At 39.1% G+C, this 25,862-nt stretch overlaps 1 protein-coding gene across 1 annotated transcript in view; it reads right to left on the minus strand.

Moving 5' to 3' along the window:
- Nucleotides 1-14,979: 14,979 nt before the first annotated feature.
- LOC107302866 (dimethylaniline monooxygenase [N-oxide-forming] 1) overlaps nt 14,980-25,862 on the minus strand; it is a 36,265-nt gene continuing 25,382 nt past the window's right edge. Inside the window, exons 8-10 of the mRNA XM_015832025.1 lie at nt 23,461-23,816; nt 21,648-21,720; nt 14,980-15,491 (exon numbers count right to left, since the gene is read on the minus strand). Coding sequence (XP_015687511.1) covers nt 15,149-15,491; nt 21,648-21,720; nt 23,461-23,816 — 772 coding nt within the window. The 3' untranslated portion in view covers nt 14,980-15,148. The remainder of the gene's footprint in view (nt 15,492-21,647; nt 21,721-23,460; nt 23,817-25,862) is intronic.

Consider the following 25,862-nt stretch of genomic DNA (forward strand, 5'->3'; position numbering starts at 1 on the left):
AGCTTAGCATCAGACAGGTGGATACCCTGAGCATCTATCCTGAATCCCAGGAAATCAGTGGAGTGCACACCAATCTTACATTTGTCCTGTTTTAATTTAAGACCTGCTCTTCGGAAACGAAGCAAAACAGCCCTTAACCTCTCAGCCAGCATTTGTGGAGAGTCTCCTGCGATGAGAACGTCATCAAAATAAGGACACATGCCAGGAATACCCCTCAGGGTGTTTTCCATTACACTCTGAAAAATGCCAGGAGCGACATTCACCCCAAACTGTAACCTCTTCACCTTGAAAGTCCCACGATGGGTGACAATAGTTTGGGCCTCAGCTGCTGCATCATCAACAGGCAGCTGTTGATATGCTTGAGCCAGATCAAACTTAGCAAAAAAATTTCCCTCCTTGAGAGAAGCCAGAATGTGGCTCACTACAGGCACAGGATAAGCATGTTGCTGTAGGGCCTTGTTTAGTGTGCACTTGTAGTCAGCACAAATCCGGATGTCCCCGCTTGCCTTTAAAGGCGTTACAATGGGGATTTCCCACGGGCTGGAATCTACAGGCTCTAGAATGCCTTGCTGGAGCAACTTGTCCAGTTCAGCATCAATCTTACTCTTAAGAGCAAATGGTACTCTCCTAGGTTTAACCCTGATGGGCTGTACCGTTGGATCTCGCTTTAGTGAAACTGGAGGTCCTGTGTAGGACCCTAGTTCAGAACTGAACACATCTGCAAACTCCTTGCATACGTCTGCAAGGGTCTCTGTTTGCAACTTATGTAGCCCTGTTACTTGTATTCCCAAGGCCTCAAACCAATCGAGTCCAATGAGACTCGTTCGCTCACCCCCCACAACCAACACGTCTAGGGGCCCTGCAAAATTCTTATACTGTACCTTAAGGGTGGCCTCCCCCTTAACGCACACTTGAGAATTTTGGAAATCTGTAAGGATTACATTAGAAGGCCTTAACGAAACTCGCTGACCACTGCTGCTGCAGATTTTGTGAAATGTGTTGAGGGAAATTATGGATAGGGCAGACCCCGTGTCAAGTTCCATCGACAATGGAACTCCCTGCAATTTCACTTTAAGAGATAGTTTCTTTTTAAGGGGTTTGTGTATGCCTATTCTTAAAATGTTCCGGCGTGTTGCACAGAATCCCACCCTGTTTTGACTGGGCACCCTGGTACCTTTCAGATTCAATTCTTTCTTCGGTTGTACTTTCTGTCGACCCAGGCAGATCGCAGCGATGTGGCCTTTCTTCCCGCACGCTCGGCAAATGGCGGAACGGAACCAACATTCCGCTCGCTTGTGGCATCCACCACATCCGAGGCAACGAAGCTCAGCTGGGCCCTTGTCCTGACGATCTTTGGACCTCCTCCCAGCTGCTTGGTAAAGCTTGTCCACCTCTTCTTCAGGATCTTCTTCCAAATCCTCTCGCACATCTTCCTTGTGGATGGTGGCGGTCTCTGGAGCGCTTCGATTAGGCCGCATGTTCTTGACCGCCCCACCTGCAGCTTCTTCTGCTGAAACCTGTCGCAGAGCATCTTGGAAAGAGACATCTTCCTTAGCGAACAGCTTCTGCTGTAAGTCTCTGTTCCTCAGTCCGCACACAAAACGATCACGCAGTCTTTCCTCTAAGTCCTTGAAATTACACGGTTTAGCTGCTCTTCTCAAAGCTGCAATGTATTCTTTTGCTGATTCCCCAGCTCGCTGATCCCTCTGTTCAAATGTGTGCCTCCAAGCCATGACAGATTGCTTGGGCTGGAAGTGTTCCTTTAAAACTTTCTTCAGATCAGAGTATGACACCGTTTCCAGCGAGGCCAGGGCGATTAGGTTCTCGGCTATCTCAAAGGCGTCTTGCCCACAAACGCACAACATTGTGGCAGCCTTTAAGCCTTCCTCTCTTATCTGGTTTACGCGGAAGTAAGTCTCGACTCTTGCAACGTAAGATTACCACTTCTCGGGGTGAGAGACGTCGAATTCCGCTAAACGCCCAACTTTCGCCATGATCGAGGATCAGGGTCTTCTTCAGCCGCACGCACCCTCCAGCGATTTTGTACTGGCAGGATAAACGCTGACTTCCACGCCGTTTTTCCTCTTCCGGACTTCTTTGGGTGAGTCTTCAAGCTTCCCTAGCTGTATAGACTGAATCCCACCTTCGTCGCCAGTGTTAAGTCCGGAGAATAATGGCGCTTGAGACGATGCATTTCTAACAAGTCTTTATTCTCTGCTTCCAATCTACGAACAACCCGAGCNGCTGTACCGTTGGATCTAGCTTTAGTGAAACTGGAGGTCCTGTGTAGGACCCTAGTTCAGAACTGAACACATCTGCAAACTCCTTGCATACGTCTGCAAGGGTCTCTGTTTGCAACTTATGTAGCCCTGTTACTTGTATTCCCAAGGCCTCAAACCAATCGAGTCCAATGAGACTCGTTCGCTCACCCCCCACAACCAATACGTCTAGGGGGCCTGCAAAATTCTTGTACTGTACCTTAAGGGTGGCCTCCCCCTTAACGCACACTTGAGAATTTTGGAAATCCATAAGGATTACATTAGAGGGCCTTAAGGAAACTCGCTGGCCACTGCTGCTGCAGATTTTGTGAAATGTGTTGAGGGAAATTATGGATAGGGCAGACCCCGTGTCAAGTTCCATCGACAATGGAACTCCCTGCAATTTCACTTTAAGAGATAGTTTCTTTTTTAGGGGTTTGTGTGTGCCAATTCTTAAAATGTTCTGGCGTGTTGCACAGAACCCCACCCTGTTTTGACTGGGCACCCTGGTACCTTTCAGATTCAATTCTTCCTTCGGTTGTACCTTCTGTCGACCCAGGCAGACCGCAGCGATGTGGCCTTTCTTTCCGCACGCTCGGCAAATGGCGGAACGGAACCGACATTCCGCTCGCTTGTGGTGTCCACCGCATCCGAGGCAACGAAGCTGAGCTGGGCCCTTGTCCTGACGATCTTTGGACCTCCTCCCAGCTGCTTGGTAAAGCTTGTCCACCTCTTCTTCAGGATCTTCTTCCGAATCCTCTCGCACGTCTTCCTTGTGGATGGTGGCGGTCTCTGGAGCGCTTCGATTAGGCCGCATGTTCTTGACCGCCCCGCCTGCAGCTTCTTCTGCTGAAACCTCTCACAGAGCATCTTGGAAAGAGACATCTTCCTTAGCGAACAGCTTCTGCTGTAAGTCTCTGTTCCTCAGTCCACACACAAAACGATCACGCAGTCTTTCCTCTAAGTCCTTGAAATCACACGGTTTAGCTGCTCTTCTCAAAGCTGCAACGTACTCTTTGCTGATTCCCCAGCTCGCTGATCCCTCTGTTGAAATGTGTGCCTCCAAGCCATGACAGATTGCTTGGGCTGGAAGTGTTCCTTTAAAACTTTCTTCAGATCGGAGTATGACACCGTTTCCAGCGAAGCCGGGGCGATTAGGTTCTCGGCGATCTCAAAGGCGTCTAGCCCACAAACGCACAACATTGTGGCAGCCTTTAAGCCTTCCTCCCTTATCTGGTTTACGCGGAAGTAAGTCTCGATTCTTGCAACGTATGATTCCCACCTCTCGGGGTGAGAGACGTCGAACTCCGCTAAATGCCCAACTTTCGCCATGATCGAGGATCAGAGTCTTCTTCAGTCGCACGCACCCTCCAGCAATTTCGTACTGGCAGGATAAACGCTGACTTCCACGCCGTTTTCCTCTTCCGGACTTCTTTGGGTGAGTCTTCAAGCTTCCCTAGCTGTATAGACTGTATCCCACCTTCGTCGCCAGTGTTAAGTCCGGAGAATAATGGCGCTTGAGACGAAGCATTTCTAACAAGTCTTTATTCTCTGCTTCCAAACTACGAACAACCCGAGCAGAGGCACGCAGGCCTCTATTTATACCTTCTGATCCCCGGGCATTTCTAACTAATCACAAGGCGGTCTTTTCCCGCCTTGCGCATGCGCGCAAGGCTGGCGCCACTCAGTCTGGTCCCGGGCAGCTTTTGCAAATGCCCGGGACTCTTGCAACGTCCCAAGCCTGCTTTTGCAGGCTCAGGACACAACACAAAGCACTACAAGTTCCTTCTTTTGTACATTTCTCTGCCTTTTTGAGTAGAGGAGTTTATAATGAAACTGCAGCAAGCACATTTTGAGAAAGGCAAACCAAATTACATACATTTACATACACTAGTCTACATGCACCTGTGCACATTTAGAAGGATGGTGAACTTATTTTGAATTTTGCAAAATAAAATAAAAAAGAATCAGGAAAGGGTGGTGCTAAAAAAAATGTAGAATTTATTTCTCAGCAGAACATTTCCCTTCCCCAAGCAACTATAGACTGGTTAAATATTTTGTATTTAATTTGTAGAGATTAAATGCTGACCATGAAGTAAATTGCAGACTATCACAAATATTCTGTCTTGCACAAAAACAATTTGGACTCATTTTTGTTTCTTCTACAACAAACTGCGATTTTTACTTTTTTGCAACTCTGCCTTTCTTTTTACAAACAAACTCTCCTTTTCTCAGCTGCCAAAATATCCAGAGATGCAGCGTATGGACTTGTTTTCAATACAGTATTGCAGCTAAAATCTAGAGTGTAGGGAAAATGCCCCTTGCCTCTCAAAACCAGTTGAAAGAGTATATAAAACTCTCATATGGATTTGTCCTAGGGCTAAAGTACATTTTTGTCCTACGGCTAAAGCAGAGGTCCCCAATCTTTTGGGCACCAGGGACCAGTTCCGTGGAGAGAGGCTTTTCCATGGACCAGAGGGGGCATAGTTTTGCATGCTGTCTGCATCCCGTGGATGGGACTTTGATTGTTTGTGCAGACCGGTTGCTGACCTGCTGCGGCCCAATACTGGTCCATGGACCGGGGTTTGGGGACCCCTGGGCTAAAGTATGTTTTTCCCATAACTTATTTCTGAAGTTGCTTTCTGAGCATACTTTTTGCAAATAAAAGCATATTCATATGATACTATTTCTTGTTTTTATAACAGTTTGAGCTCATTTATTTTGTTTCCTAAACAGTTTTTGCCCACCTCCTTCTGTGATCACAAGGGTATCTTTAAATGTATTCTGCAGGATAATCTGTGCAATATTCATGGAACTGAGTTGTTGATTAATAAACATTTGCAGAACCTGCCTGTGCAAATTTATCTGCCTTTGGGCAAAAATGTTTTGGACATGAGATTTAATCACAAGCACAGGCCAAACAAAGGAACAAGAGTTAAAATTTGTTGTTGCAACTGTGGTTAAGAAACAAAAATGTTCCAGATCTCTTTCTCTGCAACAGCATGAATGCAGCATTTCTAAAAGTTAAACTGTGGAGGAGGAGCTAAGAAGGAAAAGAGAAATCACTTGTATTTATGCTGTCCGAAGGACCATGACTCATCTGGCAGGAATTAACAACAGAAAGAAAGAGAAGAAAAGAAATTGTGTGTGTGTGGGGGGGGTGGGGTAGAGAAGACAGTGAAAATGTTCCCTCCAGTAGCTGCTTTCACAGAGCATTTTTTGGGGGGTGGGGGGAAAGAAAATTATTGTACATATTTTAAATAGATGTGATAATCGAGAGGAATGTTTTCTCCTTTTCTCTTTAATCAGCAAACTTTACTGTAAACAGCAGACTCTCCTCATACAGCTTTATAGAAGGCAGCATTGCACAATCCACCACAGTTGTGGGGGAAAGTTTGTGGAGAGGTTTATTAAATTTTGCAGTGTTTCCATTAATCCCAAACTCTCATTTTAATAGGAAGCACTTTGTATCTGCTTCATCTTTCCCCCTCTTCAACGTTACCTTAAAACAAATGTTTTAAATACTTTAAAACAATACTACAAATACTTTAAAACAAATGTCTGCATAAAGAGTTTTACTGGTGTATTTACATAATTGTTTTTCCCTTTGAGAACTGCATAAATCATAACTTGCATTTGACTTGTAACCGCCCCAAACAGAGATATGATTCATGCTTTTTTCTTGCAAATGTTTGCAGCAGGCTGATATTATCTGACTAGCATCAGTGGGCTTATTTGTAAGGCTCAGATGCTGAATGCTCCAGATATTGTGACACCTAGAAAAGATTGAAATGGTGCATGAGAGATAAGTGATCATCCTTAGTTTTTCCAATGGGTTTGTTTCCAGGGCAAGTCCCAGATTATGAACATTTCAGACAAAGAAGGGCAAATTAGTGGGATTCTGTAGTGTTGGGATTAAATCTGAGCCTTTCTTCCCAATCCAGAACCATTGTCTCCAGACACCTCCAGACCATCTACTGTATGCATTCTTTTTCTTGGTCCAAGGTTGTGATATTCAACTGGATATTATCTGTTTATTGATGATACAAATTAACTTCATATTAATGCTAAATAAGGGTGTCAGAGTTGACCTCTATGGTACAACACAATAGAAGACTTTTGATACAACCTCTCTTCTGCTCCCCAAAATTTCCCCCTCAAGCAGGAACATTACTATAAAACAGTGTCTCCCATTCTTCCATGGACCAGGAACTTAGTTTGATAGATGTGATTACCACTATTCTTTATTATATGTTGAAGTTATCAAAAGCTACTGAGAAGTCCAGTAAGTCCATGAGAGTTGCACTACCCATGTTCGAAGATCATCCACAAGTATTTTCTTGCTGAATTTTTTTCCCTTGTATTGAGAGAGAACAAGCAATTTTCTTCTTGTAGATCACCATTTGCTCATGGACTTTTGCACCCACTAGGTTTCCTACCTAATGTCTTAAAAATTATTTAGATCCCTTTCCTTTAAAAAAGGAGGTGGCAATCTGCACAGAAAGCATCATTTACAGAAGTATTGATAGGCCTCATAACCAATATGCATTTAAAGATTGCAAAGAACCAGCAAAATATGTTTACAGGAAAATGAAAACATGCTTTCATCATAGTGAAATGTTTTTGCTTGGAGAGCTTATGGGAAGGGACAGAATGTACCATTCTGATTGTATTTCCAGATGTCTCTTCCTGCAATTGTTGGATAGCTCCTATGTTCACTGTATATATCGCTAGTGCTTGACTTACTACAGTTCATTTAATGAATGTCTATGGAGATTCTCAGTCATCCAGGTCATGATTGTCCCAAAGATGCTTTTTTGAAAGGCAACTGGATTTTCTTTGTTTTTCCTTGAAGACATTTCGCTTCTCATCCAAGAAGCTTTTTTTTTAGTTCTGACTCAATGATGGAAAGATTTATATTCCTTGTTGTCATCTGGTCTTTAGCACTCTGAAGGTCAATCATTAGCTTTCTGAAAGTCGTTCAGGCCACTTGGGGTGTTAATCTGTGCCCTCAGGGTCACCTGAATCAGAGTGCAAATGGGTGTGTGAAACTTTCTTGGAATTGCTGAAAGGACTGTGTGGTAAACAGGAGATACCAGTAGGTGGTATCTTATCTCTCCCCCTCTGTTGAGAGAGGGCTGTTCAATTTTAACACAGATGCCCTCTTTTACCCCTCTTTCAACCTAGTGGTTCTCTGTTCAGAATGTGGACTTTGCTGTCTTCAAAAGAGTGGCCTTTGTCTTTCAAATGCAAATGAACTACTGAATCTTGTCCTGATGAATTTGTTCTCCTATGTTCTACCATGCCTTTGTGAAGTGATTGTTTTGTTTCTCCAATGTACAGATCTGCACATGTCTCATTGCATTGTATTTCATATATCATGTGCTGGTCCAGTATATAGCTAGCTTAGGAAACTGTGTGTAGAGCAAGTAGCATTTTAAGGGTTAAAGTGCTGCCCCCTTAAGGGTGGCCTTCTGGGAAATGTAGTTTAGTTATTATACTGTTATATCTGTGTTTTAATTAGCCACTGGGGGGATGGGGTCTTGTGTCTTTTATTACGGGACATCCTGTTATGTGCCAGTTTTATTATCTCTCTCCATGAATCCTACCCACGAGGCTGGGGGCTCCGTAGAATGGGGAAAATGTAACCAGAGCAGCATGTGAGATTTATGAAGATGGAGGAAAATTATTTTCTTTTTACCTGCGTGAATGGACAGAATATGAATCATGTGACAGATGTATCTACAATAACTGTGAGTTAATGTTTAGGATTCCTGATCAATAAATATTCTGCATGTTACCATTCCGTGGAGTTATTCTATCTGGATTGTGGCCAGAGCAACCGCCTACATTCCAGAATATATCACATTGCTCAATTTGTGTCTGGGTGTTTTATCCTTCGGATGAACAAGCTTCTGTCTTAGTGTATTCTTGGGTTTAAGTGTGTATGTATGTTATGTTGGTTGAAAATTCTCCTGAGCTTTTCAGATATTCCTGCAACGTATGGGGTGACATTGTTGCTTTGTTTGTTCTCTTTTTTGTCTGTTATGGAGGAACTCTTGCTGATTTTTTTCTGGATTTGATGAAGGCCCAGTTGGTATAGCCACAAGTTCTGTGGGCTTCCTTGATGTGCTTTAGTTCTTTTCCCTCTTTGCTGGTGGTGTAGGGTTCCCATCACTCCCATTTTGTGCTCTGGTGTAACATTTTTTCCTTTTGAAATTTGTCATCTATTTCATTCCATAATTGTTATCATGAATAGAAATTCTTACTAATTATTATGCAATGACATTTTAAATTGTTAATGTAGTTAATATAAAATTATTTAAAGTGTTTATAGTACAATTTGTTTATTATAACATTGCATACCTGATAGCAAAATATCAATGGTATTAAACATATATTTCAGATGATATTATTTAAAGTGTTTATAGTGCAATTTGCAAAGCATAATATCTTGACCGCAAAGGTACCTATTGTCAAGGCTACAGTCTTACCAATTTAACATATCAAAACCAATTTAACAATAAAAAAGGCTAAAGAATCAGTGCCTTTGAATTGTGGCACTGGAGAAAGTTTTTGGGAATACCTTGGACTCTAAGAAGAATAAATTGTTCAATATCAAAATTGAAGTAAAACTATATTGCTCACTGCAAGCACTAGTAAAGAAGTTAAAGTTTAATTATTTTTGATGTAGTGCAAGCAAATGTTTTTGGAGAATGCACCAATATATGATAAACATAAAAGGAAATAGAAAAAGAGGTTTTAATAGGCACGATTATTCAAACTGATATCATGAAGTTTAATATCTAAGATAGGATTATGAAACGTCAGTTAAGAGTTCTGAATATTGATATATTTTGTCAATTTCAGATTGAACCTTCACAATTTTTAGAGTATAGTTCCCATTATATCTGATTACTAACAATGATGACAGCCTTGAGAGAATTGTAGCATAAAATTGCATATATCTATATCCATTACTGATCATAGTAAAATGAAACCTCTAAGGTTAGTTGTCAGGTTAAGGAATCATATTGCTTTCATATCCCACATGAGACCTTTCCCAAGGGATCAAGATCAACTATGCTGAAAGCAAAGTTCTGAGTTCTGAAACATATATTCTCTACAAGCTTCCATTATTTTAAAAGATAGCACAATGTCCTATGGAGTAAATTAATGTCCTGGTGTTGCAAACATATCTGGTAGGAATATATATATATATATATATATATATATGTTAATATATATATATATATATATATATATATGTTAATATATAATATATAATATATGTATCTATTATCATATATGCATATGGTAGCCAAGTATATGAAACCACTTTGTTTGTAAATAGTGCATTAATAAGTAAGCTACTTAAAGTAGGAAGATATTGCTACCACAAAGGCTAAATGATTACAATCCCTTGCTTCTAGCCATATGAGATGATTTGGGGTATTATCTAAAACAGGGGTGTCAAACTGCCGGCCCATGGGCCGGACGCGTCACAAGGAAACCGCGCCCACCCCATTGCCAGCAATGGGGAAAAAGCTCCAATACGTTGTGCGACGTCACATGATGTCGTACGTTTGACATGTTTGGTCTAAAACATCTGGAGAGTAGAAGATTGAGGAAGCTGACTTAGTTAGTGCATGTCCAGTCACACAATTAACTTTTGTATACACTTGTTTTCTAATCAGCTCTGCAAACAGACACTATTAAAAAGAAGGCAACATTCAAACAAATCTCTTAGCCTAGTTTTCTTGTGTTTGCAATATCAGTCCAAACAAGGCATCTTATCAATGGAGGAGGGGAGGTTGTACAGCTATTGGTCAGAGATTCTGAAGAAAAAGTTAATTCCTGCATGGGAGCCTTCCAAATGAAAACAAGTTGATTAGTTTAAATCTGTAGCCATGGAACTCTAATCTCTCTTTGAAACACCAAAGATAGATTGATTTGGACTCCCTTTGGATGTTAGTTCTTTACCTTTGCAAATGTATCTAGTTGGCTGCTAAGTGCCAGACAATGCTTCGCTGTGGCCTGATATTCTTGTACTAAGAGGAAATTGCAATTTTAACGTCTGATTTACAGTGTACCTCTCTGATGGTACCAATGAATGGATAAAAGAAAAGCTGAAAGTCAATGATTAGAGAATCCAGAATTACGAGACATGACACTCAGCAGAGAGAGGAAGGGTAACAGTAAGTTCAAGCCATTAACTACTATAGTTAATAAACTTTGTGAAATGGCTATGTTTGCCCTTGAAGAGGTGCTTGATGCCATAGTGACATGGCAGTAATTCACATCAGAGTGTTTCAGACGAAGTTTCATTTGGCAATTCCAATCCAAGTCAAGTAGTGCTTGACTTATGACCACAATGAGCCAAAAATTTCTGTTGCTAAGCAAAACAGTTGTTAAGTGAGTTTTGCCCCATTCTTGCCATAGTTGTTAAGTGAATCATTAATAACATGGTTGATAAGTGAATCTGGCTTCCCCATTGACTGTATTCGTCAGAAGTCGCAAAAGGTTGATCACATGACTCTGGGAATCTGCAACTGTCATAAATACATGTCAATTGCGACTTCTTGTTTTGACGTTGTGGCATTGCAGATGCAGGAAGACGGGGCTCCGTCTTTCGCATTTGGTTTCGCCCTGCTGGGGGACCCTGGAAAGGGTTGAAAGTTGCCCCATAGAGGTGGCAAGGAGGGGACTCTCATTGATCGCGGGGGGGCAGCCCTCCCGTTTGCTCCAAGGAAGACCTCCAAACCAGCAGAGGAAAGACTGGTTGCATTTGTGTAGCCAGTCCAAAGCTGCTGACAACGGAAGTCAACAAGCACTACCAAGCAACTTTACAGTAATATAGATGAAACTGGGTGAGACCTGATCCTTTCTTTATGATTTTAAGACCTTTTCCTGAAAATCTGCCCAAAGCACTCCCCCCAATGAAAAGAGGGAAAGGGAATTTCCACCCCATTCCCTCAGAAAAGAAAAGCGGTGAGTTAATTACTTGGAGAAAATGGCAAAACCTATAAGACTTATCTGGGATTAATATATACATACAGCTTGACAATTTGGGGACCAAAAGTGTTTTTAAGACCTTGTTTTTAATAAAAAAAAGACTTGAAAAGTTTACAATATAAGTTTTGGATCTAAAAACTGGAAAGCGGCGTTGATGATATCTAGTGGTGAATTATGGCACTACAACTTATTTATGCCTAAAAGAAACCTGGCTTGAAGCCCAGAACTAGATAAGACTTTGGCTGGCCTTGGAAGCTTTTACTATTGAGAAATTGCAGCTGAGAAAAAAGGAACAGGCTTGGGGGCTGCTTATCTGTGTGGCAGAGATGATAAACATTCTAAATTTGGCCTGTCTGAATTTTGAACATAAATACTGACTTTCAGAATTGTATTGTGAATTTATTTTCTTGTAGAAGAAACATATGGAACACTTTGGATTATAAATTTTGATTATTACACAACCTTCAATTGTTCTTTTTTCTACCTGGACAGAAAGGATATATTTCTTATTGGACAGAAAATTTTGAATTTTACTTATATCTGCTTAGGGGAGATTCAGGAACGGACAGTTGTTTGGATAAATCTATAAAGGCTACTTATAAAAAATAAAATAAAATGGATGTTTCATATTCAGTATTAAATAGTAAAACACCATCTTTAACATCTGTTCTCAGTAGCCTTAACTTGCCATATCACCAAGAAAATACTGATGAAACACAGAAAGTAATTCTCTCCATGTTGAAATTAATACAAAAACAATTACTTTAGCTTGTGAGCAAGTTAATAATAACACAAAGGAGATAAAAGAACAATTTTCTAATTTAAATCTACAAACTCTGAAAACAATTACAGAGAAGGAACCAGCAACCCAGAAAATAGAAGGAAAACTAGAGAATGCTGACACAAACATTGACGATCTAAAAGAAGAAACTAATGACCAGATTCATATAAACGAAAACTCAGAAGACACAATGATAATATTGGAAATGGAAAAGACATTTTATAAACTAAGATTTCAGAACATACTGGATGACAAGGAAGGAGAGCAGATGGAATGGAAGATAAAGTCGTTAACAGAACTGTGGGGAACTGGAGAAGGAGGGAGCATGTTTAATGAATATCAATGGGCTAGCTCTTCCAAAAACACTTTAACCAAACTGTTTTTCTTTTTTCAAATAATATATACAAAAATAGAGGAAGAATTATTTGATGATCCAAATGCACTGACTTGGAAATTTAGAGCTAGAGTAAGATTGAGGGAAACAGAAGCTTTGACCTATTAGAGGGGATGCTATATTAATTAGAGGTTTGAATATGGTTAAGAATAAATTGTTAGAAATAGAAGTATTATTATAACTAGGATTTGTAATCAGAATATTATATCTTGGTATGAAAAGGGAAATAAGAATATGTTAAGAATTTGAATAAGGGATGCTTTTGGTTGCCCAAATATAACTTGTTTTGAAATTATAAATGATTGGGATATTTTGAACAATGGATGGGAAATTAAAATTGAAAAAAGCAAAAATAGGATATGGATTAAATAAGTGGAAATTGAGTGCAAATGCAACTAAGATATGCTTTGGCTAGAAAAGATATTTTAAACTGATATTATTAATATCATTAGAAAAATGTAACAAATGTTGATATGCAATTGTATGTTTTCTAACAATAATAAGAATTGTATTTGCTCAGTCTGGAAAAATGGTTATTACCAAAAGAAGAGAGGATGTACTGGCAGGTTTAATATTAGACTTAGTTGGAAGAAACTTATATGTACCACAGAATCACTAATTGACTCAGTCATCACGTTGTCTATTGCAGGGCTTTTCAACCTTTTCACCCATTGTACCACTTTTAGGATATGGCAACATCCGAGTACCACCAGTCACCTAGCAAGGTGTCAAAAACTTGATGACCCCCCCCAAAAAAGGAAAAAAGTGATAAAGTACAGGTAGTCCTCGACTTACAACAGTTCGCTTAGTGACTGTTCAAAGTTACAATGGCACTAAAAAAAGTGCCCCCCCAAGCCACAGCCTGCCCGCCCAGCGGCGCTCTTCCTCCTGTCCGAGGTTTTCATCATTGTGAGCATTTCTGTTGAGGATTGGCCGTGGGGGTGGAGTGGGGGGTGTTTGGTTTTTATTCCCACCGTCTGCTGGGTGGTTGCAACAGGTTTTGGTCACTTCACATGACCCTGGGACACTGTGACCGTCATAAATATGAATCATTTGTCAAGCATCTGAATGTAAATCACAAGACCCTGGAGATGCTGCAACATTCCAGCTGATCGGTGCTTCTTCTGGGCTCATCAGAAGTGCCAGGATCAGTGCTGCTTTCCAGCTGATTGGTGCTTCTTCAGGGCTCAGCAGAAGCACCAAGATCAGTGCCGAGCTCCAGCTGGAGCCTGGCACTGATCCTGGTGCTTCCACTGAGCCCTGACAGCCCCGAAGAAGCGCCGATCAGCTGGAAAGCGGCACTGATCCTGGTGCTTCCGCTTAGCCCTGACAGCCCTGCTGCTGCAGCCATCTCTCGCTCAGGCTTGTGCAGTGCTGCCACCGGTTCAGCTCATTCCCCTCCCCCGCTACCACTTTTCTAGGATGGTCGCGTACAACCTGCCAGGTGCCAATGTACCACAGGTAGTACCCGTACCACTGGTTGAAAAGCCCTGGTCTATTGAGCACTTGTTTGTAAAAACAGAAAATTAATAAAACATTTATAAAAAAAATAAATACATGTCAATTGCCAAGTGACCAAATTTTGATCATGTAATCATGAGGATGCTGTGACAGTTGTAAGAGAGAAAAAAATGGTAATAAATCACTGTTTCCAGTGACATTGTAACTTCGAATGATCACTAAACCAATGTTTGTAAGTTGAGGACTACCTGTAGTAGATATGACCAAAGTCTCTGATTCTTTCAGGTGCTAACTAGAAGGGTGATGTAATGGGCTGTGAAAATAACCTTGCGAGACAGGAGGAAGAACTGAAGTCTAAACAATGGTCTGATAAACAAAATTTGAGTCCAAATGAGGAATGCAGGTGGAAAAAGCATCTCAGAAGAGACTCTTCCTAATTCTGTGGAAAGTAAAGGCGGGGGGTGGGGGTGGGGGAGAGAAATGCTTTTAAACTCTGTTACTATATCCTTACAATAAAGGTAGCATTCGTACCCATGTTTTGGTTTCCTGCCTGTATTACCTTGAAGGACTGACAGGCAGGAAGAGATGCCTGCACAAGCATTGGAATCTCTTAGGCAAGTAGAATTGCCAGATGATATAAGATCAATGCAAAACACAGCAATGTAATTGTTTGGCTTTAGAAAGCAGAGTGGGATCTTTCACATGAAATATGGAATTTGCTCAAACAATGTGGAGTTGGATCTGAATGATTTTGAAGGGGATTAGAAACACTTGTGAAAAGTATTTCTGTCAATAAGTATTAATCACAATGGCTCTGGCCACTGGCTTTTGGGGAACAGTAAGTTTAATCGTGTCCTACTTTTCTGGCCACAGAAAGATCAATCAGTTGAAACTTTTATATATTCTAGCAGGACTTTTTATATTATCTGAATGACTAAAACAAACTCAAGAAAATGTCATGGCTAAAGCTGAAGGCTAAATGCTGGCTTTCGTGTAGCATACCAAGGTTCCCCTTCAAAAAATAGTTAACTATGTCAGGTCAACATTTACATCTTTTTTTACTTTTAACTAAAATCAAATGTAATTAATCTGATTACTATCTGGTCAAGTAAATAAATTCAAAATTAACATTTGTAATAGCAATTAGAGAATTCTAACTTTTTGAAGAGGTGCCTGGAGTAGCACATCTTTTTTAAAAGAAAGATTTGCACCTGGTTGTCCCAAAGTGGTCTGTAAAAATTAATTGAAACTAAGGTAAATTCCAACCAAGATAACAAATAGGGCAAGCCCTTTCAATAGGCAAGAGAAGCAATTCAAGGGATCTTCCACAACTCGGATTCTTATGGGCTTCAGGACTCGTCCCCACTGGTTCAGGATGGCATTTCTGGCCCCATCCCACTTTCCTGGTCCAGTCAGACGATATTGGTAGGGAGAGCAGGGGCCAAAGAAAATCTTCATTGCTAGCATGGGATCTTTGAGAAGTAGAGCTGGCACACTAGGTTTTATACCAATGAAGGAACCAATTTCATCACAGTACACAAGGCAATCTGTTTTCAGGACTTCATCAAAGGACAAGCCAAACCTTAATCAAATAGAACAAAGGAAGAGATAGCAAATATGTACAGTTAGCAAATTAAATACAAACCTGGCATTGAAAATTCTGTTCTTTTTCTTGGGGAGTCTGGAACATTAATATTTAGCTTCCTCCAAAACTTAAAATTTCTACAATTCTGTTTGGAAACATTATATTGTACTTGTTATGATTTAATTTAGATAAGCAGAAATACTTACCATTTGAAATGAATTTAGCAATGTGTGCAATACCATTATTTGCCTCATACAGCAGAGGCGACACAATTCACCTGACTGAGGTATGAAGGCAGCACAATTTCAACTAGCATTTCCAGTATCTGAAAGGGGCTCTTGTGCAGTACTTTTTCCAGTAATCAAAATGCTAGTCCAGGTTGTGAGGGAGGTCCTGGAGCACCTCCAAATGAAGAAGAGAAGCTGCTTCTGTTTTAGAAGTGAGGACTACTGTGCCCCTTTGTAAAACCTTTTTGAAGAGGGACTAGTGATGGGATTCAGCCAGTTCGCACCACTTCGGCAGAACTGGTAGCTATTTTTTTTTAATTATAATATATTTTATTAATTTGTTTAACATGATTACCTTAATATTTGGTAAACAGTGTGTTGTCTGGGTTTACATTTAAAAAACATTCACTAACAATTGGTTTCTATGATCTATAATCCACATAATAGCTTTACTTGATTTCCTCTTCTTCCCATAATGTTCTCTTTTACCAACCTTAAGTTAATACAATTCTTATTGTTTTGATAGATAACAATTGAATATAAATTATTTTCCTAATATTTCCGCAAATAATAATCACATCAATATAATATTTCTTTTCTATCTAGTCATTTTGGTTGCCTCATCATAGATCCCATTTACAGTTCTTGTTTACATTTGTTTTTCCCACAATATTCAAGACATTCTTACTGATTAAGATTTTTCTCAAAGTTAATTACATTTAAATATTTGATTCTATTTTTTCTCATGTAAACCATCTCATAACTTTTACCTTGCTTAAGGAATAAATAAGACTAAAAAAAGAGAAAAAAGAACAAGAGTAAAGAGGGATAAAAAATAGTATACTATTGAAAGTCCATGTTTCCCCTAAGCTAATACAGTATATATTTATTTCCAAAATGTTTCCATTCTTTTTACCATAATTAAGAATATATTTAATCTTTAAATATTCCATTTATTAAATCTAGTCATCTGGTCTTTTAACTCTTATTCAAAACATTTTTTTTCAATCCATTGTAATTTTCTTAAAATCAATCACATTTAAATGTTTAAAATATGTCCTTACATATAAGCCATTCTAACTCTTTTATATTACTCATATCAAGAAATAAGATAAGAAAAGAGAAGATAGAGAGAGTACTATGTTATTTGAGGGACTCCTCCCTCTTAAAGTAAAATTCATATCCAAAATCTTTCTATTACTTTAACCATATTCAAAGGTGTTTCTTTTTTTAAATATTCTCTCTGATAAGTCCCATCATCTATTTTCTTAATTTTCACTTCGGCCTTCTTCTTTTGCCCAATATCTTTAATCAATATATTCTGCGGAATCAAAGAGTCTTTCCATATTCTTGTAGGTGTCACTGTAGATGTAAAAAATAAGTCAAGTACAATATCTTTGTAAGAGGCATTTGCTCTTTCATGTTTGTTGAAAATCTTTTTCTTTCTTTTTCTCTCTGTATCTCTTATCATATTTTGTCTCTCCAGTTCTAGTGGTGTTCTTGATGTCTCTGCAATCTATTTTGACCAGTCTTTTTTCTTATCCTCAAATTTGTCTTGTGGTCTTAAAGTATAAGTTGCCTTTTCCAAAACTAATATTTCTTGAAATTTTTTTCCACTTGGGTTAAATCATACTTCTTTGTTGTGTTAAGATCCATCTTTGAGTCTCTATCCTCGAATTTATGTTCAGTTATCTGTTTTATCTGCTCCTTCTCTAATGTTATTTCCTGGGATTTTTTTGTTGTAAAGTTAAATTGGAGATGAATTGGTTTATGTTTTCAAAGTTATTTTGGATTTCTTTGTGGTTTGAAGTCATTGTTGTTTGAATTAGTTGCAGCATCTCATATGTCTCCTCTTGAAAGGTATTTATTTTTTCTTGATAAGTTATTTCTGCAGGTCTCTGATTTTCCATAGTGGTCAAGAATCGAGGTTTTCTTTTCTCTGCAAATAGCTTTAGAGTCACAGTTTAGTAGATATTTATAATCCAAAAAGGTTCAAAAAGGTTTCCTGAAGTTTATAATCATCTCTTTGTCTGCAACCCAAATTGTTTACTTTTTTGTCACAGCTATTCTCTATTGTTATAGCTTTGAAGGTCACAAGCACAGATTAGTTTTTTTCCAGATTTTGTCAAATCCTGTATAAAAGCCATAGCTGTCATAGTCTTTATCCACCACTAGATGTCAGCACCAGTTTATTTTTCAAATTATCAAAATAGAAAATTGCCCTTAAAATGAGAATCTTAGCCCTTCAACAATTCCAAAGTTATCCAAATTTAGGTTTTATATTCATTTCATTTCATTTCTATAAATTTTGGTCCTCCATAAAAGGTTTAATTCGCCGCTTCCGTTAGTAAAAAGGTGGGGCAAAAATTCCCCTCCTTCACATTCAGAGGTTTTTTGCTTCTTGGGAATTTTTTTCCCCAGAAAAGTTAATAAGTAGGATAGAGAAAATCGATGATCTTACCCAGATTCAAACGCGCTATTTACAATCAGCTTAAAATAGTGCTTTTTGACTTCGGTTGCTTGTAGCTTGGGCTAGACTCTGAAGTTAGGCTATCCTTTCTCCTGTTGGTTTCTGGAAGGCTTCTCCCGGACCGATCGGGTCGACTGCCAGGTCTGCGGGATTTCCTTCCTTCTTTGCTGCCTCTTTGGGGCGGCTTCTGGCCCATTTAGGGTCCCCTAAATCCCTTGGCTGCTGCGCTACTGCACAAGACTGGAAGTCGGTAGCTAATTTTTTGTTGCCCAGGCCCAGAATGGACTTCCAGAAGCGGCATCCACACAGAGAACCTGTTGTTCACATATTTGAATCCCACCACTGAGAGGGACTTGTATGCTCCTTGACCTAGTGAAACTCAACTATGTATAGGCTACTAGACATTCAGCTTGTAACGCTGACCAGTGAAAACAGAATCAATCCATCATCTGTTCAGTTGTCCTAATATTTTGTACTCACTCTTTCCATTCAAGATACTTTAAAAGCTGAACATGTCATCAATTTTTATGTGACCTGCACGAAAAACAAGTGCTTTGTGATTAAGCTATGATTGTTTGAATTACAAAATCAAAATACTTGCAGGGACCCCAGGAAAGCCAGTTTTATTTGTTATTTCATCGCTTTTCTGAGCTACAAGCATAATTCTCATCAGGAAATCAGTTCATAGATTGATTGTTCCAGAAAATGAACAAAATCTGCATGCAAAATTTGAGACATCACTTGAAGAAAATGTTCCTGTAAGTAGTCCTCATTTAATGACTGACTTATTTAGCAACCATTTGCAGTTGCAATGAGGATGGACAAAATAATTTCGTGAAAAATGCTTGCATTTATGACTGCAAATCTGTAAAGCAACGGAAAGCTGAAGTAAGATTATCAGCTTGGTTGTGGTTAGCAGTCACTTCACTTAATGACCAATTTGCTGGTCCTATTTGTGGTCATTAAACAAGGTCTACTGTAAAGGCAGAATTTCCATATTTACAGGTGGTTCATGCTTAATGACCACAATTGGGACTGGCAATTCTATTGCTAACCACTGTAGTGGAAAATCATGTGACTGCAACAGGCTTATAATGTCACTTCCCATTCAGTTGTTTGACAAATCACTGTGTTTGTTAAATGAGATATCACATGACTGTGACTTGTGATTTTATTTCTACATTCTCCATTAATTGTGCTTGTCAGAAAGCAGTTGTGAAGCACATTAACGACAGTCACAAATGCAAGGATTGGTCACAAAGCTGATTTGTTTTACACTGTTGTAACTTTGAATGGTTGCTAAACAAGAATGTTGCTAAGTGAGGTCTACCCTGTATTGTTTTGAACTATGATGGCATCTTTTTACTGATGGGAAATACTGCCAGACATTGTCCTTGATTTAAAGCTCATATTTCTCCCACTTGAGCCTTGTAATGCTAACATGAAAGTCAGCAATCATACAGCACTTTGCAAGCTTTGCAAGGGAAGTATCTTTCATTTGCTAGGCTGAGGTGCCACCATGAAGGGGAGATGATGTAGTTCTCCAAAACTACAGACACCACCAGACAAATGCACACAAATATAAGGTGCAATTTCAAGGATTCTATCTCCAGATGAGGAGGGAGGTGCTTGAAGCTGCTTTTTCTTTAAACTTTTGTTTTTTTATTTATGAATTCATGGAGTCTTAAATCAGGTGGGAGTAGTAAGTCTGAGACAGGTACAATTAACACTAGTTGCTCAGAAATTGTGGGTGCTCCATCACTGGAAGTTTTTAAAAAGAGACTGGACAATCACCTGTCGTAGATGGTATAGGTCTTCCTGCTTGAGCAGGGGGCTGGACTAGAAAACTTCCAAGGTCCCTTTCAGCTCTATTCTATTCTATTCTATTCTATTCTATTCTATTCTATTCTATTCTATTCTCTGGGCTAAGCTGTGACTATGAGCTGCAGATTAATATGTATATTGAAGAAGTAAGATAAGTGTCTGCAATCTGGAATAATTAAGAGAAATTGAGTTTAAAAGCAGATGACATATATAATATTTTGGGAATTAGTTGCAATCAAATGGTTGTTACCTATTCTGCTTTGTATGTGTATTAATAATTGTGCTTATTTTTATTTCAAGGCACTCAGAACTATTTAGGGCAGAAAAGTAAGGATAAAAATCTTAAAAATAAAATATCATACTTAAAATCTTGGGACTTAGTGGATCCTGAATCTAAAATACAGTGCAGAGTGGTATGACTTATAACAACCTACTAATCTTTCCCCCTAATTAGATTCATCATGACTAGACAGGGAAAATTTCTAATCTCTCAAATATTGTTTTGATGTTCATTATGCTATATATTAGCATGTTTTCCAAGAATGATCATAGTACATTATTAAGATATTCAAATTGTGTCATCATGTGCATTGAAACAGCCCTCTAGTAGAACTGAATTTAAAATCAAGCTGGTGAGGCTTATGGAATGGTTGTATAAAAGATTAAATCTGGTTTAAGTTCAATTAACATTTATGGAAATAAAATTTAGTGCTCCCAGCCTTTTTAACTATATTGCCAGTAGTTAGGCACATGACCTGAACTACCGGTAGTAGGCTTAGGCCGTTAGCTGAGGATTTTATCCATGTCACACAAATTCCTCTTAGTTCTGGACAAAGAGATCTTTAGTAGAGATATTAGTTCCTGTCTCATTTGAAGCAGCTTTAGTTTATGATCAGATAGTTTATCTGCCATGCAATACAAAAATATTAGTAATCAATGTTTATGCTGTATAATTTTTTTTAGTGTTTTCTGAAGTTCAAACATGTGCTGTGTTGAAGGAAAAATCTTCATCAGGGTCCAGTCCAAGTCAGGAACAGACAACATAGAGACTGCTTTAGAAAGAAGGTTGCAGTTTATTGAAGAGGAGAGCCAGACAGAAAGATGGCTCTGGAAAAAAACTGACCACATGTAGTAGGGAGTGGGTTTTCATACCTTCTTGGGCTTTTGTTTGGAGTTGTTCCTGTGGCATGAACTTTGACCTGAGTCTGAGTGTGCCTTTCTGGTATTCTGATGGTGGTGGGTTAATCCTATTATGTCCCAAAGGTCATATCCTGCTTCCCTGGGGCTGTGGCTGATGACTGTTGGATTTTTTTTGGTGTGAGGGATTGTTGATTCTAGGGATCTTTCTTTGTAATCCCAGCTTCCTGACTAAAATCTTTCTGACAAGATTATCACATTTGCATTTCTGCAGACCTGGTTTCTGTTTGGGGCAGAGAGATTGGGTGGGTGGGTTAGTTTCTGCCTTTAAAATCCTTTGGAGAAATATATTCTGCCTTTTTAATATTTCCCAAAATATTTATTTCTCTGGATTCTCCCCACAGCTGGAAGCTGGTCAGCTAATAATTGCAGTGCATTTTTTTCTAGCCAAGGAGATTTGGTTCAACATGGTCTTCATTACATAAAAAGACTTACCAGTTGACTTTGTTTTTTTTCTTTTCATTGATTTCTTCCATCATGCTTTTGGGTGGAGGCAATTTACACAAACCTGAAAGGAGAGAGAATGTTTCAGCAATATTTCAGAATGTTTTTATGCGCCAAAGGAAGTAAACAATAATTTTAATGGAAGACTATTACCAAACAGAAAAACCGGCTATCTATCTTTCAAAGAAGATGTAGCAAATAAAAAATGCTCAAATGGAAACGATCCTGAGATTATTATGTAATTGGAGTGATCTGATTACAGTTGAAGGTGTACTTGTTTTCCTTAGAGATATATTCTGAGATATATTTTGAGAATTGAAATGGATGTAAATTGCCACCCCACGGCTTCCTTCTAGTATTTTCACCTTAATCTTAAAAATAGTCCCCACCATCAAAACACTGACAAGTGAAACAAGTTGCAGCCTCTGACTTGGCTTCCCCCTCCTGCATTTCAACCCTGCAAACAAGAGTGAAGAGATAAAGTAAATAAATGGGTTTAAAGAGTAGAAGTGAGAAGGGGTCTGTGCCTCAGTTCATCTGAGGCATCTAATGGATGCAATCTTTGTGTGCTGGACCAGTGTGTAGCCATCTAGCCAGATTGTAGCTAGCTTAGGAAATTGTGTTCAGAGCAAGTAGCATTTAAGGGGTTAAATGCTGTCTCCTTAAGGGTAGCCTTCTGGGAAATGTAGTTTAGTTGTTACATGGTTATATCTGTGTTCTAATTGGTCAGTTCTATGTCTTAATTAGCCATTGGGAGGACTTCAATGTTTTATGACAGGATTTCCTGGCTACGTGCCAGCATGCAAAGTTTGTGTAGTACAGACACAGGACCCTTTGCTCCGTACGAACATGGGGTGAATCTACCTTTAATTTTTTACACCACAAAAACGGGCAGATTATGATATGTGCCTCAGAAGAACTCTTCTTAACTGTGAGTTATTGTTTAGAGATTCCTGAAGAATAAATAATCTGAATATTAATCTGTCTTTGGAGTTAATCTGTCTGTGACAAACAGGAATAAAGCAAATCTCTTGTTTGGATCAGAACACTTTGGAATGGAAGTTATTATGGAAATTGAATGGAAATACTGTGAAGTTAGAATAGGCCCCTTGAATCTCCAAGTACTTCTATTTTAGAAGGCAGAAAAATGCGGACTTATTTGAGTAAGCAGAGTCGAGCAGCACACAAGATGAACTCGGTTTGTTATGACTAGTCTTAGATTAATAAAGTAGGATAGTTTCAAAAACTAAACAAGGGGAAATCCTCTAAGGCAGCGGCTCCCAACCTTTTCTATACCTCGACCCCTAGAATGCTTGATACATTCTCGCATCCCTTACAAAAGTTTGAAATAACAGCAATGAATTATGCTATAATTTTGAAAATCCAAATTTTTGCACCCCTTGGAATATTGTCGAGCACCCCCAGGGTGTGCAAGCACCCCTGGTTGGGAACCCCTGCTCTAAGGCAAAAGTATAAGAAGGTACATGATGCCACCACTCTGCTAAGGAAAAGCAAGAATGGATTTGGTCAGTGTCTCAGAAGGGGCTGCCTGGAGTTAATTATTAAGATCTGAGATATGATAGTAATACTATTGTTAGTAATGGCCTTGGCTGAGCTGGCTGTCTACAATTAATTTGTGATGGTACTGAGCAGGGGTATGTCTGAAATCAGGCTGGTAACTTCTGCTGGGAAGTTACTATCAAAGAATACCAACTTTAGTTCATATCTGATGTCCAGCAGCATTTTGCATATAAAATAGATATGCTCAAGGACTCATTAAAGGATTGCAACTCAATCTACATACCATTAAAGACACGTGTGACCCAGCGTGCTTGGATTTCCATAACTGGCATGATTGCACCAAATGGCTTGATGAAGCCTATAATGGCTAGTGTTGGTTTCTCTAGTTGAGGAAGAAAGATGTATTTATACAAGGAAGCATGACGGTTTTCAACCTTGAGGATTGATTCATCAATGAAGGGAAAAGAAGCTTTGTATCCAGTGGCAAAGACAACAATATCTACTTCCTCTGCAGTGGGAGCATTTACAAACACAACAGCATTCTCTTTGAACTCTTTCACTGCAGGCATAATAGAGATCTTTCCAGTGATAATGCATGAAGGAAGTAGATCATTTAATACAGGTTCTCTCATAACACTCCTAGGAAGAAAAATAAATGCAATTAGTAAATTGCAGGCAAAGGAAATACCCTGTGGATTATCCTTTCTTTTCAGCATTTTTACACATCATTCTTATCAGATAAAGTTATGTGAAAGACATTCTCCCTTTGACTCTGAGCCTGGAATTTTCATTCATTTAGCTATGAATGTATAGTGGCTAATAATGTTATCCTCCAAGAATGTATATGTTTGTGCATGTGTGTGTTCCAGGCTGGTCTAAACTAAGGGCAATTCTCACAGCTTGTGCAAGTGAAGTCCATTAGCATGGTGTAAAAATGTATTTCCTTTGAAGTTTTCCAAATCTCTTGCCCATCAATTCTATTAGATGGCCTAGAGATCTAGTAATATGGTGAGGGGAAAATTCATTTAGCTCTCTCTTAAACAAGATAAAAGAAGTGGAGTTTGCAAACTTCTGCTCTTCTCTAGCATAGCTTAGGAAAACTACTCCTGTAGATTCAGATAGAAGCACTAAGCATTATGTAAGAAAAACCTCCTTTCCAATGTAGAATTTAAAATGCTTGCTATCTTGTTATTTATAGCTAGATTTGTACATCTATAGTTAGCAAATTGCTCTGCTTGCAACCTTGCCTCCAAAATAGTGTTGCCTTGTACTAAAAGACTGAAGTGAATCTGCTCAAGGCAAGGAATATCTATTATTCAGGACATAGCACAATCAGCTGTAGAACAAAATAATTTTAAACTTTGGAGTGTTTAGTGTTCATATTCTGAATGGAGACTGTATTTCATATTGTATATGTACAATCTATATCCCCTTGAGTGAGGAATAGCTCTTTGTCACATACAGGTCAGCAGCCACTCTCTTCTTTTGATAAGAAAGGGGTTGGTCTTTTTAAAACAAAGGGCAAAAATGTGGAGAAGGAAATTGGGAAGGAGCACAACTGCCATCTGCCCAGCAATCTCTGATTAGTGTTTGGAATCTCCAAGAAGCTGTAAAAATGCAGAAAAGGAAGCAGAGAATATTTGTTTTGAGAATCCTGCTGTGGGAGATCAACCCCCACCCCAGAGAAGGAAATATTAAAAGGGCAGAATATTATATTTCCTCAAAGGATCTTAAAAAAAAAGCATGCCCAGTTTTTCTTAATAGCACCAAGTCTCCTCCCCCAAGCAGAAACCAGCTCTGTAGAAATGCATTCAGGAAGTTTGGAGCCCCCCAGCTAGAAGCTTAGGAAGACAAAGACACCTAAAATCTACATACCCCACCCAAACTCTAGGACAGGACATAATAGGATTCACCCACAGATACCAAAGGGGCACACTCAGACTCAGGTCAAAGTACAAGACACAGGAAATACACAGCCTCAAACAGGAACAGGAAACAACTCCAAACAAAAGCCCAAGAGGGTGTAAAACCCACTCCCTACTACATGTGCTACTCTTTTCTTCCAGAGCCATCTTTCTGTCTGGCTCTCCTCTTCAATAAACTGCAACCTTCTTTCTAAAGCAGTCACCATGTTGTTTATTCCTGGCTTGGACTGAACCCTGATGAAGACTTTTCCTTCAACACTGCTTATTTTATGGATATATGATATATATAGCCACGAATTTGCACTAGGCTTTTAATTTGGTTTTAGGGTAATGCTAAATCTCAGCACAAATTACAGAATTAGTATTTAATGCTAATTTAGGCTATGCATGGAAATATAATTTTATTTGAAATATTATGCTTAGTAATAATTTGAATCCCTAATTTCTTTACACAGAATTTGTCTTGCAAGCTCTTCATTGTGATAGAACATGCCAAACTGTGGACTGTTCTATTTTCCTTTATTCTTTTTAAATTACTTTCCAAGTAATGTGATCTTGACAGGCCCGGGACAGGGGTTATTCCTCTGTCCTAGTTCTTTTGGACCTCTCAGCGGCTTTTGATACTGTGGACCACAGTATCATGCTGCGGCGTTTGGGTGGGTTGGGAGTGGGAGGCACTGTGATGCGGTGGTTCTCCTCCTTCCTCACCGACCGTACGCAGTCTGTATTGGCAGGGGGACAGAGGTCGACCCCAAGGCCC

This window comes from Protobothrops mucrosquamatus, unplaced genomic scaffold (genome assembly GCF_001527695.2).
Source record: "Protobothrops mucrosquamatus isolate PMUCROS unplaced genomic scaffold, P.Mucros_1.0 scaffold_294, whole genome shotgun sequence".
Lineage (NCBI taxonomy): Eukaryota > Metazoa > Chordata > Lepidosauria > Squamata > Viperidae > Protobothrops > Protobothrops mucrosquamatus.